Below are 19,226 nucleotides of genomic sequence, written 5' to 3'. Positions count from 1 at the left end.
GAAATGCCAAGTATCAGCACTATAATAACCACCATATTTCAAATATTAAATTAGAGAAACACTGGTACCCACCACTATCCAGGAGAAATTTTTAACACAATGATACTAAGAAACTACTTATATGAAATTAATCAATCATTTCCCAATATTAAGCAATTTCATGTAACTCATTTTTCTAATATGAGTAAAAAGTTTTCAACATGCATGCAGTTGCATGGAAGAATAGATCTTGATAGGCTGGTAATTTTAAAAGTTAAACTGCAAAAGCAATCAATATTACATAATCATAAAAGATACACTTTGCAGACATGATTTGATTGGACATCTGTGTGAGTAATTATAATCTAGTAGAATAAAACTCCAAAATTTCTATACCACTACTGTCATTCGTTTGTACGACAATTACTGAGCAGCTGAGGATCTGGAGATAAACCTCTAACTGGGCTGACACTCCGTAGACTCAGACAACTGTGTGACCTCTACTCCGCCTCTTCTGCTATTAGTTAACACCTACTTTCTGCTAGGGCTTGTGGAGCTTCACCCCATAAATGTACAACTCTACCCTGAGCAAAGATGAACAGGGAACCCTCACAGACTTCTGCCTCTACCCCAACAGCTTTGTCCTTTTCTGCACCCTGTTCCACATATTCTAGCTGTTTGAGCTGCCCTTAATTCTGATCTCAGCCTCCTCAGCTCGGCTTACCTCCACCTCCTAGTGCCTCAATAAAAATGTTGGCCCCAGCCAGATACAAAGGATGAATATCCAGCTCATCTTAATTATATTTCTACCTGCAAGGATGTCAGGACTGTGCTATGTGCATTGACAAGTGTCAAAGAAACAGATAGTTTGCATAGTTTGCCCATTTTTATAGTTATTTACAACAGTAGGGCACATTCACTACCAGTTACTCCAAAAATGGATAAAATCAGGTTGGATGTTTTCTGAAATTAATTAATTAAGCCAGCACTTATTTCTTTTTTATTTTAGCCATTCTGACTAAAAGTGTACAAAGGTATCACATTGTGGTTTTGATTTGCATTTCCCTGATGATTAGTGATGTTAAGCATCTTTTCATGTGTCTGTCGGCTATGTGTATAGTCTTCTTTGAGAAAATGTCTATTCAGGTCCTCTTTCCATTTTTTAACTCGATTGTTTGTTTTTTGGGAGTTGCATTGAGTGAATTCTTTATATATTTTGGATATTAACCTCTTATCAGATATATCATTTGTCAATATCTTCACTCATTCATTAGGCTGCCTTTTCATTTTGTTGGTGGTTTCCTTCACGTGCAAAAGCTTTCTATTTTGATATAGTCCTAATAGTTTATTTTTGCTTTTGTTTCCCTTGCCTTAGGAAACATATCTAGAAAAATGCTGCTAAGGCCAATGTGAGAGAAACTATTGCCTATGTTCTCTTTAAGGATTTTTATGGTTTTCAGGTCTCATGTTTAGGTCTTTACACCATTTTGAGTTGATTTTCAGCCACTGTGGAAAACAGCATGGAGGGTCCTCAAATACCAAAAATAGAAATACTGTAATCCAATAATTCCACTACTAGGTATTTACCCAAAGACAGTGAAATTACTGGGATGCCTGGGTGGCTCAGATGGTTGAGCACCTGACTTCAGTTCAGGTCATGATAGCACGGTGCATCAGTTCAAGCCGCACATCAGGCTCTCTGCTGTCAGCACAGAGCCCGCTTGGCATCCTTTGCCCCTCCCCTGCGCATTCTCTCTTTCTCTCTCTCTCTCTCTCTCTCTCTCTCTCTCTTTCTCTCTCTCTCTCAAAAATAAACATTTAAAAAAAGAAAATGAAAACACTAATTCAGAATGATAGATGCACCACTATGTTTATTGCAGCATTATTTACAATAGCCAAGATATGGAAGCTGATGATTGCTAGAGGGGAACAGGGTGGAGGGTGGAGGGTGGAGGGTGGAGGAATGGGCAAAATAACTAGAGGGACTGGAAGATACAAGTTTCCAGTTATAGAATAAATAAGTCACAGGAAAAAAAGGCACGGCATTAATAACATAGTCAATGATACTGTGATAGTGATGTGTCATGATGAATGGTAGTTACACTTGCACTGAATGTAGCATAATGTATAAACTTGTCAACTCACTATGTTGTACATCTAAAACGTATGTAACATTGTGCCACCTATAGTCAAATAAAAATTTAATTAATTAAGAAACTGTGTAATTGGATAGGTTTTAGAAGATCGTTTTGCCAATTCTCCTCCTCATCTCCATGGGGAAAAAAAATCAGTTAAAGAGTACCAATGGATCCAAAAAGGAACAACAACAACAACAACAACAACAAAACCAGCATTTTCAGTTGGATGAATTTATGAGAGGTAATCGAGAGAAGCAGATTATTCCCTACTAAAATAAATAAAACTCACTTATTCCTAATGAATTTCAAAAAATCTTAAAAGTTTCGTGAGCCTGACTGAATCAGTTTTCAAGCTACGTCCTCTATGAAGCATTTCTCAGTTCCTACAATCAGAATCCTTTTCCATGATCCCACTGGACTTACTGTTTTCAGATTGTATCAGGATTATAAATTCAATCAACTTCACTTTTTAGCTTTTTTGTAGGTCTTTCTCCCTTACTTGGTTATAAGTTACTTAAAGGTAATTGAGAGCTTTTCATGTTCCATAATGCCTATAATAGTGCTCCATGTATAGAAATGGCTTAACAAATGTTCTCTGAATTTTAAAGTTGTATGAGGAAATTCATCCAAATAGAATTGTTTTCCCTCTAGTCATTTCAAAGCTACTTCTATTTTTTAATGTTTATTTATTTATTTTGAGGGGTAGGGGAAGGAGGGGCAGAGGGACAGAGAATGAATCCCAAGCAGGCTCCAGGCTGTCAGCACAGAGACCACTGTGGGGCTCAATCCCACCAACCATGAGATCATGACCTGAGCAGAAATCAAGAATCAGACACTTAACCGACTGAGCCACCCAAGCACCACTAAAGTTACTTTTTAAATGACTTTTCTTTATCCAGGGAAAATTCAGAATTTAGAATAAAATTATCCATTCCTCTTTATTTAATATTTTGGCATTTTAATTTTTATTTTATTATTCTTTTTTTGAGAATATGCATACCCTTTATATTAAGATAATACTTTTAAGATTACAAATATACTATCCTATTTCTTCTTTGATTCTGCGTTTCTTTATGGATTCAATTCGGTCATTAAACTTTTGTTATCTACTATTGCTAAAACCTACCACTTTCCAGTTTTTGTCTATTTAAATATCTTTATTTGACTTTGTGCCCTTTTCCTTTACTTGCTACATGTATGAAAGAGTTGGTTGCTTTGAGAAACACAACAAGCATTAAGTATGAATATGAAATCACCAATGTTCTTCGCCACAAACTGCACTTATAACCAGTAAATTCTTTTTTGAGCTGAAAGTCTTGTACTAATAATTACTAATATAATTCATTCTTATAATCCTCAGTGATTTAAGTGAAAAGTCCTAGAAAACACTAAAGATATCACTCTGGCTCCTGGTTACTATCCTTTAAAAATAATGCTGAAATAGCTTATTAACTCTTATCTTTTTTTATAATCCTATCGTGCTTAAGAACTCAGAATACCTGCTTTCTAAAAATAATGATTGAAATAAAATACTGAAAAATGGGTTACTAAATAGTAATTAGCTTTGGCATGTTGGCATTTTAACAATTCTGAAATGTATGTGCATTCTTCTGTCTGGAAAAAATACCTTAACTTTCATTTTGTTTATATTGCTTCCAATGAAATAAACAATGTTTAATATATTCTCTAGAAGTTATAAAATCTTTTTGGGAAATATCATATAAGAAGTCTAAAACAACCTATTCTTATTTGAAAAAAAAATATCCTTAATTTTTTTCAGTCCATGATGCAAATATCATAATTCCCTGCTTTGGCTTGTAGGAGCAAAACTACCTCACATTATAATTAACTAAATACAACATTTTTAGTTTTTTTTTTAATTATGATACAACTTAAGTGACTTAATAATTTTATTATACTTACTCCATTTGGGTTATTTACATCACTTCCAACACTTCAAAATTATATATGAAAGTATAATAAGCATGCTTGTGCATATATATATCAGTATTTAGTAAATTATTTTTTGAAGGATTTCCAGAAGCAGAATTGTTACATAAAATGGTATGAGTAGCATGGGGATGAGAATGAGGAGTGACTGCCAGTAGGCATGCACGGTGATAGAAATGTTCTAAACTTGGACGGCAGGGATGTCAATACAACTCTGTAAGTTGCTTAAAATAATTTGCTTGTAAACTTAAAATGAGTGAATTGTACAGTATAGAAATTACATTTCAATAAAGATGTTATATTTTTTAAAATGAAAAAAGAGGGTTATGGACATTTTCCAACCAGACATTGAGAGATGGAATGAAACAGGAAAATACAACCCATACATATGGAAAATACGCAGGCAATAGAAACTGCCAGTGAGAGCACACACATGTTAGCTTTAACAGGAAAAGTCTCCAATGTAGCCATTAAAAATATGTTCAAAGAACTAAAAGAAAATAATAATTAGAGAAGTAAATGCAGGTATTATGATAATGTCATATTAAATAGATAACATCAATTAAGACAGAAATACTATAAAAACAATCCAAATGGAAATTCTGGAGTTGAAAAGTGTAACTGACCTGAAAACTTTTCTAGAGGTCAACAAAAGATTTGAACAAAGCAGAGGACAGAATTAGCAAACATGAAAATAATAAAGATTATGTAATCCAAAAACCAGAGAGAAAAATGAGTGAAGAAAATGGAGCCTCAGAGAAATATGGGAAACATGTACCAACATATGCAGAATGGGATGGCTGAAGTAGAGAAGAAAAAGAGAAAAATATTTAAAAATTTGATGGCTGAGAACTTCCCAAATTTTTGGAAAACACCAATTTACATATTCAGCCCATGAACTCAAAGAAAAATGAAAGCAAAGAAATATACAGACAGAAAAATCATAGTACAAATGCTGAAAACCAAAGACACGGAGACAATCTTAAAGCAGCATGAGAAAAATGACTCTTCACCTAAAAAGAACACCAATAAGTTCAAGAGTTGATTTCTCATCTAAAAAAATGGGAGGCCATGGGGCACCTGGACAGCTCAGTCGGTTAAGCGTCTAACTTTGGCTCAGGTCATGATCTCGCACTTCGTGAGTTTGAACCCCACATGGAGTTGTCTGCTGTCAGCACAGAACCCACATAGGATCTTCTGTCCCCTTCTCTCTCTGTACCTCATCCACTCTCTCTCAAAAATAAACACTTAAAAAAAATAATAATAATACATAAATAAATGGAGGCCAGAACATGGTTTAATACAATATTCAAAGTGCTCAAAGAAAATCTTTCAACCAAGAATTTATATCCAGGAAAGCCATCTGAAAACAAAATGAAATACATTCAAAAAACATAAAAACTGAGACAATTTGTTGCTATCTGACCCACCCTACAAGAAATAACAAAAGAAGTCCTTCAAACAAAAAGAAACCCAAAAACTAACTTGAATACACACACACACACACACACACACACACACACACACACAGTGACAAATATAAAGATACGCAAAGTAAATCAAACATGTATACTCAAGTCACCGAAAAAGAAAACCAAAGCAAGAAAACAGAACACTCAACAGTATATGAAAAATTTCTTGAAATACAAAAAGATGCAAAACTGCATACCGAGAGTGCACACCATTCATCTGAGAAATCAACTCCAAATGACCAAGACATTTCTACCAAAATTACTAGATACAAAAGAAATCCTTTGAACATATAGGCAAAAAAGAACAAGTGCTTGATAACAGAAAGGATATCAGACTGCCATCAGACTTTGAACAAAATATTTAAAGCCAGAAGAAAATTAGCAACATATTTAATATGTTCAAAGAAAGGATAGTCAAGGATTTTATAACCAGGCAAATGCCTATCAGGTGTAAAAACCCCTAACAAACTAACAATGAAACGCAGTCCTCAAGAAGTATTACTCCCACGATTCCCTTCTAGAGAAATACACTAAACAATGAGCTTCAGATACCCAAAATACATCAATACAAGGAATGGGATGAAACTAAAATATGTAAGTACTTACAAGATTACAACTAAGTAAGAATTTTAAAAATTGAGAATAGTATATAATAACTATGTATACTCACAATGTAGATCGTACCATGTATTAGTCAGCTAGGGCTGCCACAGCAAAGTACCAAAGTCTGGGTAGTTTAAACAATAGAAATTTATTTTCTCACAATTCTGGAGGTTAAAAGCCTAAAAATCAAAGTGTCAGCATAGTTGGTTCCTTCTGAAACTTCTCTCCTACTCTTGTAGATGACCACGTCTCCTCCTTGTATCTTCATATGGTTTTCCCTCTGTGCATGTGTGTATCTTACTGTCTTCTTACAAGGACACCATTCATATTAGATCAAGGCCCACCCTAACAGCCTCACTCAAGCTTAGTTACCTCTTTAAAGGCCCTATCTCCAAATATAGTCACATTCTGAGCTACTGGGAGTTAAGACTCCAACATATAAATTTGGGGGAAACACAGTTCAGCACATAACACATCTGAAACGATATACAAAATGGCAATGAAAATGAAGAGAGCATATACAAAAAAAAATAACGGTTTTCAGTAATAACGTCATTAGAGTAGTATCAGTAGTGTTGTTCAGAGACTACTGTATGTGTAATTATGGACTGTCCTCTGTGCACATGACAACTAGTATTGTCAATAAAGAAGAAGGAGATGTAGATTTAATTTAGGGAAGATCAAGTTAAAACACAACAAGCCATTAATTTCCCACTAGTAGAAATTAAGGATTCTTGGAATAATGGCTGATTCCAGGACTTAAGCAACAAAATGTTCGAGATGAGTCTGAAGCACTGTCATGGGAAATAGCAAGGAAGCTATTAAAGACTACAGAGTCAGGTCAAAAGACTAAAGGACCAACTAGAACTCATCACTCAAAGGTGGGACAATTTGAATTTCAAAAAGGAGAATAACTGCTATAGATTGAAACACTTCAAATACATTTAAATCCATGAGTTTACAATGAAATTTTAAAAACCTAATCAAAGATCTCCAAATAATGAGGAAATGGCATTAAGTTATCCATTTTCCCTCAATGACCCTTAGGAAGCATTATTTGACTGAGTTGGTGGAGGAAAAACTTGTTAGCATATACAAAATGTTCATTAACTGGGTAAAAACCTTGTAGGAATTTTTAAGACCAGAGAGTAAAAATTATCTGAACGTGGATAATAAAATGTCTTGCTGAAAGCATTATATTTGAGGGGTGGGGCAGAACTTTGGAAAAATAGAACACTTGTCTCACCACTCATTGAAATTCTATTATGATAAATATAGTATATCTTTAAATAATACACCTGATATTTTAAAGCAAATATAGCTAAACAAATATGATCACAAGCGGTGTATTTTCCAAAAGATTCACCTTAAAACTACTTACACATACATTCTATTACTCAAAACACTTCTTATATATATAAGATTTTTAAAAAACATTTTCAGGGGCACCTGGGTGGCTCAGTCGGTTAAGCGTCCGACTTCGGCTCAGGTCATGATCTCACACTCCAGGAGTTCAAGCCCCACCGTCGGGCTCTGTGCTGACAGCTCAGAGCCTGGAGCCTGCTTCCGATTCTGAGTCTCCCTCTCTCTCTGACCCTCCCCCATTCATGCTCTGTCTCTCTCTGTCTCAAAATAAATAAAAGTTAAAAAAATAATAAAAAAATAAAAAACATTTTCAAAATCTACAGCATTTTTAAAGACCTTTATTAAGTGGCGCTTGCAGTCTGTTGACTTTTTGGAAAAAAATCAAATAGTAAACATTTATTAGAAATTAAAAATGAGGTTGTTAAAAATCTCAACTTTTCCAGATATGAAACAATTAAAAAACCTTTTTAAGTGTACTGAGGAAAATCAGTCTTGAGAGAGAGAGAGAGAGAGAGAGAGAGAGAGAGAGAGATCTTTAGGTAAATGTATCAGAAACTCCAGTCTGCAGAGATAATGCAAAGAGCTTTAGCTATCTGGTAAATGGACAAAACGCAAGCATTTGAGATCTTCAGCTCCAACCTCCTGTTATCTCTTACTGTTGAAACTTCATATTCATTTCCCCTTGTTGGCTAACTAAACCAGATGATGGGATGACGGCAGAGATGGTAAGACTACATTTACTCTGCCCTACCCTGCACAGCCTTGGTAGAGGACTAATTCTCCACTGGTGGGTTGGCTGCTTTGTCTCTTTGCCATCTTGTGGTTTAGGGTTTTCTGGGCTTCTGTCTGTGTTGTGGTAATTGAGGTTGCAATAGTACAGATGCGGGGGTGGCTACTGACCCTGGGTCTCACCTCCTTGATTTTCCTTATCTCCTTCACTGCCATCCTCTTTAGGTTGCCTTTGGCAAGGAAGGTTCCTGTGGAATGGTCATTTATAACCCCAATGCATATTCTGTCTCACTGGTCTACCTTGCTCTCCTGAACCCTTGTTGTCAGCACCTTCCATCACTTCTCCCCACACAGGGAAGTTGGAATACTGTGTTCAACACCCATGGCGTCTCCACATGTAGTAAATAAAGTGGACACGGTGACTTGCAGGAGGGCCTGGCCTTTCGGGGCCCTCCTGGATCCCACATTCTTTTCCCCATTCTCGCTATTCTGGAAATCCTACTGGTAATTGTGTGGATAACCCCTGCAATGTGGATCGCGTCTATAATTTAGCAGGTTAGTCTGCTTCACTGGAACTTCACTGGAACTGGAACTGCCTTGCACTGGAACTCTACCAGGGCCTGTAACATATGCTACCTCTGCACCCATTTTTGTCCTTTCAACAATATCAAACTCAACAGCCTCTCCATCTTCCACACTGCAAAGGTGTTTCCTGGGGTTATTCTTCTTTATGGCAGTCTGGTATACAAATATATATTCCCTGCTGTCATCCCTGTTGATTAAACCATATCTGCTTCTTACATTAAACCATTTACTGTTCTCCAAATCTTCCTTGTGATGAACTTGACCCTTCAGGTACTGCCAATATGAGGCCACCCTGGCTGCCGCTTACTTCAAGGCTGGATCTCGGCCTCACTACTCAAGGTTGCAGTGACTGGGGCCAGGAGCAGCACCAGGCCCCTGGTGAGGGGGTGAGGGGGAAGGTGGACAGAACTGTTCAAGGCTTTCTGGGATCCACTCTCCAATTCCAGTACTGATCAAACTCTATAACATTTTAAATTACATTTTTGAAGGAAAACAGTCATCCTCGAGGGATGGATCTAATTTTTGGGAAAAAGAAAATCAACTTGAAGCCATGTTTGATGAATTAACAGGTGTCACAAAACCATCTTTTATTAAAAATATAGCATAGTTCTAGGGGCGCCTGGGTGGCTCAGTCGGTTAAGCGTCCGACTTCAGCTTAGGTCACGATCTCGCGGTCCGTGAGTTCGAGCCCCGCGTCAGGCTCTGGGCTGATGGCTCAGAGCCTGGAGCCTGCTTCCGATTCTGTGTCTCCCTCTCTCTCTGCCCCTCCCCCGTTCATGCTCTGTCTCTCTCTGTCTCAAAAATAAATAAAATGTTAAAAAAATTAAAAAAAAAAATATATAGCATAGTTCTAAGTAATGAGAACTATTTTTTTTGTGTCACTTAAAAACTGACCCTTTAAAAGTAATTCCAAAAGAATTGCAACTAATTTGAAAAATGTTATCATACTTTGAGTATGTTCATATCATCCAAAGATACTAAAATAAAAAATCATTTAAAGTATGACAATTTGAAAATAAAGCTTCACCATTTTGCAGAGAAAGTTTACATGCCCCTATTCATATGCACTTAAGTATATAGTACTCAGAGGTTTTTCTTTCCATAAAATTTTTACATACAAATATATTTAACATAAATAAATGTATAAAACTGTAAAAACAAATAATTAGGAAACCAGAAAAAAATCAACTACATATAAACAGCTCTTCAAAAGGAAAAAATGATGGAAACTGAGTGATGGAATATTACAAAGGAAGAGATAAAGTCTTGGTATGCAATGCACTAGAATGATACACACAGAACTAAACTATACTTTCAATCACAAATTAATGCTTCTCTTTCAATTCTGAAAAAACACTACTGTCTTCATTAAGTGAAAGATTCTTTCTCTCATTTTAACTAATTTTAAATTGTGATAATCAAGATCACCCCTGACCTCCATACTGCTAAATCCAATTGCCATTTCTCAGTCCTGAATTTACTCAACCTGTCAGCATCATCTGACAATTATTCACCTCCTCTTCCTTTAAACTGTCCAGGACACCATACCCTGCTGCTTTTTCCTTACTCTCTTGCTCTCCTCCTAATTTTCCCTTGCTGGGTCCTTCTCATCTCCATAACCTGCAAACATTGGCTTTTCCAAGGACTCATTCCTGATTCATCTTTTATCTCTGAACTCACTTCATTGATTTCTAAATCCAGTCTCATAGCTTTAAATCCTGTATATACCCTACCAATGCCAAATTTCTATCTCCAATCTAGACTTCTCCCCCACAATTCAGGCATACAACATTTCTCCATTAGATGTCTAACTGGCATCTCAAACTTCCCATGTCCAAAACCAAATTCTTGACCTTACTCCCCAAAATTTAGTCTTTTCAAATCTACCCTAGCTCAGTAAATAAAAAGCCCATCAATTCAGTTGTTCAGGCTAATATACATTGGATCGCCTTTGAATCTTCTCTTGTACCTTTAATCCACATTCACAGGGACAGAAAATCCTACTGGCTTTACCTCCAAAATATATGTAAAAGCTGACCTCTTAGAGTATTATTTTAGGTATGCTTTATCAAAAATCCAACCAAGTTCCATTACTTCTATGGATATCAGCCTTATCTAAACTCTCTCTGAGTCACAGGGAAACACAATCACAGTGTTCTGTAATCTCTCAAATAAGATCCTAAGTGGCCTTTACACCTGCTTTCCCATGTGGCCTGAAAGCTCTTCCCCAAATATCCACCTGGCTGGCATCAACTTCACCTCCTTGAAGTCTTTAGTGAAATCTCCTTCATCACTCTATTAAAACTGTAGTCCAGAATTTTCTCTGTTTTTTACATGCTTTATTTTTCCCATAGCACTTACCGCCATCAAGCATACTATGTATTTTTGTTTTGTTTTCTGTCTGTCTCCTCCCATGATAATGTATATCCTCTTTACCTCCAATAAAGGCAGGGGGTTTTTTTGTCTGTTTTGTTCACTGTCTTATCCCTAGCACCTAGAACTCCTAGAATAACAGTGTCAATAAATAATATTTAATAACAAATAATTTTTAAAAAGAATGGATGACTCAGTGAATGCTTCTTATTCATATCTCATTCACCTTGTCTTCATTAGCTTGCATTAATTTATTTTTCCTTACTACTGAGTATATGTTGAATATACATTACCTTTCACTAAATACTAAATACTTACATGTCAAGAAAAGTGACTGAATTTGTTAATTTCATTTTGGCTACTGAATTTCAGACAATATTCTTAAATCCCACAGACACTTTGTAAAATATGAAAAGTTTACAATTATATCCCCTCCCAGAACCTTCCATTAGAGCTGTCATATATATTAAATGTATGCATATTATAAACCAAAAAAAGTCAGTGTAATATTTTTTGCTTTAATCAGTGGTATATGTTTTAAAGAAAATAAAAGATATTTTCTTTTATCCATACATTTATCATTCATTCGTATTCTTCATTATTTCATTCTTAATGATCCAAGTTTTTTTCTTCAGTACAGAGTGCATCTGGTACAAACAAATTGTCTTAATTTCCATCTATTTGACTTAAAGATTATTTTCACTAGATGAAGAATTCTGGGTTGACAGGTTCTGCTTCAGCTCTACGGTTTCCCTGATTGCTGAAGGAAAGTGTGCAGTTATGTCTAGCTTTTCTCTACTTGCTTTCAATAACTTTTTTTTCCTTTTGTTTTACTATATAATATGCCTACTCTGGTTCTCTTCGAATTTATTTTCCTTGGAGTTTACATGTTCCTTTAATCTATAAATGTCCATTGTTTTGTTTTGCTTTGTTTTTAACCAAATTTACAAAGTTTTTTTTTTATAAATATTCCTTCAAATATTTTTTTTTCTGGCACTTTCTCTGCATATTAGATTTCAAAACCACCCCATGCATCTTATGTTTTGTTCCTTCCCCCTTAATCTCTTCTTTCTTTTCTAATGGTTCTGTCAATCTACATGCAAGTTTATTTATTTCTCTCCCATATCCATTCTGCTAATAATAAACCCATACAGTGGATTTTTAATTCCAGATATATTTTTCTTTTTTTTTTTTTTTTAATTTTTTTTTTCAACGTTTTTTATTTATTTTTGGGACAGAGAGAGACAGAGCATGAACGGGGGAGGGGCAGAGAGAGAGGGAGACACAGAATCGGAAACAGGCTCCAGGCTCCGAGCCATCAGCCCAGAGTCTGACGCGGGGCTCGAACTCACGGACCGCGAGATCGTGACCTGGCTGAAGTCGGACGCTTAACCGACTGCGCCAACCAGGCGCCCCCAGATATATTTTTCAATTCTAAAATTTCCACTTTTTTGTGGATGATAATTCCCATTTTTCAGTTCATTACAAGCAATTTTGTTTAATTTCACTAGTTACAATAGCTCCTTAAAAGTCCTCATGTAATAATTCCATGATCCTGGGTTATTTCGGAGTTGGCATGTCCTGATTTTCCCTTCCCTGGACAATAAGTCACATTTTCCTGGCTTTTCATAGAATGAGTAATTTTGGCTTATATGATGGACATGGTGAAAATTATTCTACGGAGATTATGTTGTTTTGAAAAGTATTGATGTTTTTGTTTTGTGGGGTCATTTCTTCTATCAATACTATTACAGACTGTCACACCTCCTATGTGTGGTGCCTCAGGTCAGCTCTGTTCTTGAAGACTTATTTACAGTCTATTATCAGTTTATCATGATCATCATGGCTTCAGGAATGGGCTAGAGATTTAGGGTCAGTTTTTTTAAATATAGAATTCAGATCCTTTTCTGGCTCTCTCTTTTCTTGAGCTGGCCATTAACCTCCATGTGGTACTGACTGGCCAAGTGCTTTTCACCTTATTTTCTGGCCAAAAAAGTTTTTCTATCAGAGTAAAAAATTAGCAACTCAGCCCATGCTGGACCACTTGCTTCATGTTTTGACACCTCTCTAAATCTTGGCTCTTTAGGACCCTCACATAGTTGTTTTCTGTATTATGTGCAGAGTGTTAAGTGGTGATTGTGGGAATACCTTTGCTAGGAACTTGCCTATCCAAGCAGGTATCAGAAACCCTCCAAAGTGATCTTTAATTTTGGAGGCTGTTTTATACATTTTCTCTTATCAGTTATGCCTTTGTCATAATATAATAAACTGATAAAAACCATTATTTTCTTGGAGGACAAAAGCAAAACAATATTGTAATATTTAGCAAGGGAGATGAATTGCTTGCCACAAGAGATTATATGATAGTGATAATTAGGAAATGTCCAATAACAATTGGAAAATATCAAAACTGTTGAAATGTTGTGTAAGTTTATGTCAAAAAGTCACTGTATGTATGACTTCACAATCTTGTACACACTGAATAACCCCATCAAATGGAGCTGTATGATAAACTTAACTCACGGTAAATGTTTCTAGACTAGACAAAATTACAGTGAGAAATTCTGTTTTACAAATCCAAAACCTAATGGTTTATTTAGTTAAAAAAATTTTTTTTAATGTTTATTTGTTTTTGAAGGAGAGAGAGAGAGCATATGCAGGGCAGGGGCAGAGAGTGAGGGAGACACAGAATCTGAAATAGGCTCCAAGCTCTGAGCTGTAAGCACAGAGTCTGACATGGGGCTTGAATTTACCAATTGCAAGATCATGACCTGAGCCAAAGGCAGACGCTTAACCAACTGAGCCACTCAGGCTCCCCTATTTATTTATGTTTAAAGTTTCTTTATTTATTTTTGAGAGGGAGAAAGGAAGGGACAGAGAGAGAGGAGAGAGAGAATCCCAATCAGGCTCTGCACTGTCAGTGCAGAGCCCAGTGAAGGGATCTAACTCACTAACCATGAGACCACGGTATGGTCTGAGCAAGTCAAGAAGTCAGACACATAAATGACTGAGCCATCCAGGCACCCCTGAACCTAATGATTTATTTAATTGACTAGTAATACCCTCCTTTATTAATCATTTACCTAAAATAACTAAGGGTAAAATATTCATAGACAAGCTATATTGCTCAAAACCAGACATTTCATAGAAAGAAAATTACCGAATACTCTAATGATCAAGAAGTCAAAATCACATGGGATAGGCTACATAGTATATATAGTTTGAGGGCATTATTTTGGGGGGAATTTATTTTATTTCAGGGCCCAGATGCTGACATGCTATCTACATTAAGCTCAGAATCACAGACAATATTGTCTGACCATTATACTTACAGGAAGCTCTATATAACGCACATCGATGAATATAAATACATTATTATATAACAATAATTTAAGCTTCATTTGTGATTTACACCAAATGTCAACAAATTATTATATCCTAAACACCTTAAAAACTCCACTGCAACTCTTTACCCCTTCACTCATAGGAAGTGACTTTGCCTCCTACTTTACCCAAGAAAATTGAGACTGCTATGTGAACCACTTCAGCTTTTTTCCCCTGTGATAACACAATCTGATCTTCATTTGCATTCTTTCCCCTCTCCCTTCATTCTCTGAATTTCTAGGAAAAAAATTTCATTGTCAAAAATTTTTACAGATGTTTGTACTAATAGTGATTCTATTTTTAATATTTACAAATTGAGAAAATACATACATACCCATTGATTTACAGTCTATTTCCTTTAATATAGACAAGGGGCTCAGTGGGCTATACCCATAAACTGGGAACTTTCAAAACTTAATAAAATTATTTTTTTTTAACGTTTATTTATTTTTGAGACACAGAGAGACAGAGCATGAACGGGGGAGGGTCAGAGAGAGAGGGAGACACAGAATCTGAAACAGGCTCCAGGCTCCGAGCTGTTAGCACAGAGTCTGACACGGGACTCGAACTCACGGACCGCGAGATCATGACCTGAGCCGAAGTCGGCCGCTTAACCGACTGAGCCACCCAGGCGCCCCCAATTATTTTTCATGTAACACCCAAAATTTAGAGGTATTTTCTTTTAAAAGTTCTGACTTTGATATAGGTACTCTATTGTCTATATTAGGATGCTAGGACTACATTCTTATATAACATGAGTACTTGTGTATAGAACATGGCAACACAGGATTACTACTCATTTTCACTTTTGTTATAAAAGAATGTGATGAGCAAAAGCCATATAACAAACAACTAAGTTTGCAAAGTGATTCAAGACAATGTTTGCTTCTTTCCAAAGGGAGAATTACATAATTTGTTAATATTTAGTCCTTTTCCTTTTTCCTACCAAGAAGCTCCCATCAATTCTAAAATGTCATTATAGCAATCATATTGGGTTTAAAATTTGAATAACTGTGGTTTTTAAAATTTTCTACCTTTATTTATATATCATTGGTTTGATTCACCTAATATCATACTCTGGCAGTGCCTGAAGAAAGCCACATCAAATATTTTACAGACCAAGGAAAAGAAACAAAAGGAGGCAGGGTGTATGTTAATCAAAAAATCTGAATTACAGAAACATTACCATGCAACGCCAACACATGGCAGAACTAGGACCCAAAACCCAACAAAAGAACCAATGAAAGAAACAGTGCTGTTACAAGCACAAATTCACTTCAGAGACAGGAACACAAATAAACTCATATGGACAAACGATGGTAGCAAGAATTATCACCCTGACATTAAAAATGACAGCATCATTCTCAAAATTTATGATTATTTTAAAATCACTGGGAACAGAAATAGTTTAGTACCCCCTTTTCATAATACAATCTTCACACTGATTACTTAAACACTATGTGTAAAACAAACAGCTCTTCCATGCAAGACATGTACTTCTTCAGAATTATTAAAAATATTTTGACTTATAATGCATACTTTTCTCTCAGCTCCAAACAGTTTGGGATGTCACAGTTACTAATGTGATTTACATAAAACTCATATATTTCCCTAGCCAGGTGTACTGCATATTAAAAACTAATTAATGTATGTGAATGTGATATCTTGCCTAAATAAGTCTTCATTTTGGGAGTTAAAAAACAGGAAGAATGTGATAAACCATATTTAATAATGACTTTGCAAAATTCAGATACTTGCTACTGTACTGACCCTCCTCACCTACTGTAAAGGACCAGCAAAAATAAAAACTAAAACTGAATAATTTCAGCCACGTGTAATAATTGACACCATTTTCCTTCTAAATCTTTGTTCTTTCCAAGTTATCTCTATTTTGAATACACCAGTCATTTGTTCATTTCATATTTCAAAATTTGAGATTTCAAATACCACATAAGCATCACGGTTTTATAAAATTTATTATTTCAGAGTTTTGTCAACAAAAGCCATGGCTTCAACATAACAAAAAACATTCTTTAGAATTTTAAAAGTTCATGAGGAAAAAAATCCAAAAGAGAAAAAGCACCTTTGAAACAAAATGAAACTTGTACTAACAACTAAATTCCAAAGATGACTTTTAAAGCACACTGAAGAAGATAACCACTGTATATTATACTGTATCACATTTCACATAGAATTCACATAAAACTTTCCATAGAATGCGTAAGATCGTTATTACTACCTTATATCCAGGTCCTAACTGATGAATTGCAAATATCTGCGCAGGGTTGAGTGCTTCACTGAATACATACACGGCACCAAGTTGACCACAAAACACCCTATTTGCATCAGCAGTTTCTGAAGATCCGAGAAAGCACTTGTCATAGCTCTATTTTTAAAAAGTCATAAAAAAAATCAATGTATTATTTTGTAATGATAAAATATTTAAGGATGCCTGCCTTCACTTTCATGTATACCTTCAAGTATAACAATAATAACAGAAAAAAGCATCGCTTAAGACTTCAGGAATATTTACATAATAAAAGCCAGCTAAAGATTTTCCAAAAAAGTAAATCAGTTAAGTATTTCGTATCTATGGAAAAGTAAAACAAACAGTAACCATCTACTCAATAATCACTGAACCACTTTGCAAATGTTATACTTAAATGTAAAAGGGCTTAAAATTCTACTTTGAAAAGTAAAACTAATTTTAAAACTCACATGCTCTAACAACAGTCCATTTATAGAGAGAGATTCACCTGAATCAGAGAATGACTACTCCAAATTTTAACCATAAACACATAAGGCTTAATTTTAGAAACTACCTAATTTCTCCACCAGGGATATATATTCCTCTATTTCTCCACACAAAGCAAGGACACAATGAAAATCCCTTCCCTCTCTTCCATAAGTAGGCATTATGCAGAACCAAATAAATAATTATCACCAAAGTCTGCTGGCTAAAGCAGATGGTACAGTGCCCTCCATCTGCAGAATTCAAGACCTAAGAAGCCATATTTAAGACCCTTCCCATCTCTATTTCTCTAAATGTCACCTAATGCTAGTCCCCAGTTTCTTTTGCCCAGTCTCAAAGTTATTCCACACCTTAGTGCTGATAAGCACAGCACTGCATATGTATGGAATCCCTTTGGTGCCTCAATAGAATAACAAAATATTTCTGAATGAATTATAAAGACAGAAACTCTTCATCAAATACCCAATCTGTAATTAAAACTATAGGAACTTAAGAGTTTACTGCACAATGTATGTGTATGTAAGTGTTACAGCCCAGGCCTCTCCATTTCTTGGTGTACTAGTGCAAATAATTCAAAAATCAAAATCCTTCCTTCCTTCCTTCCATCTCTACTTCCTTCCTTCCATCTTTTTTTCTTTTTTCTTTTCATTTCTTTCATTCTTAATTTTTTTTTTAAACGTTTATTTATTTTTGAGACAGAGAGAGACAGAGTATGAACGGGGGAGGGTCAGAGAGAGAGGGAGACACAGAATCTGAAACAGGCTCCAGGCTCTGAGCAGTCAGCACAGAGCCCGACGCGGGGCTCGAACTCACATACCGTGAGATCGTGACCTGAGCCGAAGTCGGACGCTTAACCGACTGAGCCACCCAGGCGCCCCTTCATTTCTTTCATTCTAAATATAACTAGATGTAGTGACAGCCAACAAGGTCATTGGGGTTACCTTCACTCTATAATAAAAAGTCTCCCCTCTGGAGGGCAGAGATAAAGTAGAATTTCATCTGTGCATTCTAATTCTGACAAAGTCATTCTCAAAAATTTGCTGACTATGGACCACCTTGAGTTTCTAGGGCAAAAAAACAAACTTGTTCTATAAATGAACAGATAGTAAAGATTTTAAACTTTGCCAGCCACATGTGGTTTCTGTCACATAATCTTTCTTGATTTTTTTGTTTGTATCTTAAAAAAAATAAAAACCTTTAAAAATAAAAAACAAGATTCTCAGCTCTTAGGTCATGTGAAAACAGGTCAAGGTTCAGATGTCTGTAAGGAGTACTCTTCCAACCCTTGACCCTGGGAAAATATGGACTACAGACACAGTACTATTTAAAATAATATAAGTGAGAACAAGAAGAGACCCCTGCCCTTAAGGAAATTAAAGTCTGCAGAGATGTAGACAACACTGAGAAGTGAATTTTGTTAGAGAAAGGCCAAGTTTTTATAAAACCAGGTATGCTGGAATGATTGTGTATTATTGGGTTTGAAGGTAAAACATCAGGCATTTGAAAACATCTTTTATTTTGGTTCTAACAGGCCGGGATAATGACAAAGGAAAGCCCAGAACAGAGCTTTTGAGGATTTAACTCAAGATATGCTCCCTCCAGAATACAATTGTATTACCTCTTTCACTGCTAACATGCTAGCTAAAACTCGTATTACCTGCTTGTTATTATCACAGTAAGTCATTTAATTGATCTCCTTGCTTCTGCCATTTTTTCCCTTTAGAATATTCTCAATACTGCAGACTGATGGACATTTTTAAAATATGAGCCTGGGGGCGCCTGGGTGGCTTGGTCAGTTAAGCGTCTGACTTCGGCTCAGGTCATGATCTCACGGTCCGTGAGTTTGAGCCCCGCGTCGGGCTCTGTGCTGACAGCTCAGAGCCTGGAGCCTGTTTC

At 35.8% G+C, this 19,226-nt stretch overlaps 1 protein-coding gene and 1 pseudogene across 8 annotated transcripts in view; both read right to left on the bottom strand.

Moving 5' to 3' along the window:
- Positions 1-19,226, bottom strand: part of NBEA (neurobeachin) — a 683,574-nt gene that overhangs the window by 564,436 nt on the left and 99,912 nt on the right. For all 8 annotated transcript variants that reach the window (XM_042952224.1, XM_042952367.1, XM_042952503.1 and 5 more), the window contains exon 8: positions 16,818-16,964. In XM_042952224.1, the coding sequence (XP_042808158.1) occupies positions 16,818-16,964 (147 nt within the window). The remainder of the gene's footprint in view (positions 1-16,817; positions 16,965-19,226) is intronic.
- Positions 8,245-11,188, bottom strand: LOC122201640 (annotated as a pseudogene).

Source organism: Panthera leo, chromosome A1 (assembly GCF_018350215.1).
Source record: "Panthera leo isolate Ple1 chromosome A1, P.leo_Ple1_pat1.1, whole genome shotgun sequence".
In the NCBI taxonomy this organism is placed as follows: Eukaryota; Metazoa; Chordata; class Mammalia; order Carnivora; family Felidae; genus Panthera; species Panthera leo.
The sequence above is the reverse complement of the archived record's forward strand: the minus strand, read 5'-3'. Positions and strand labels throughout refer to the sequence as shown.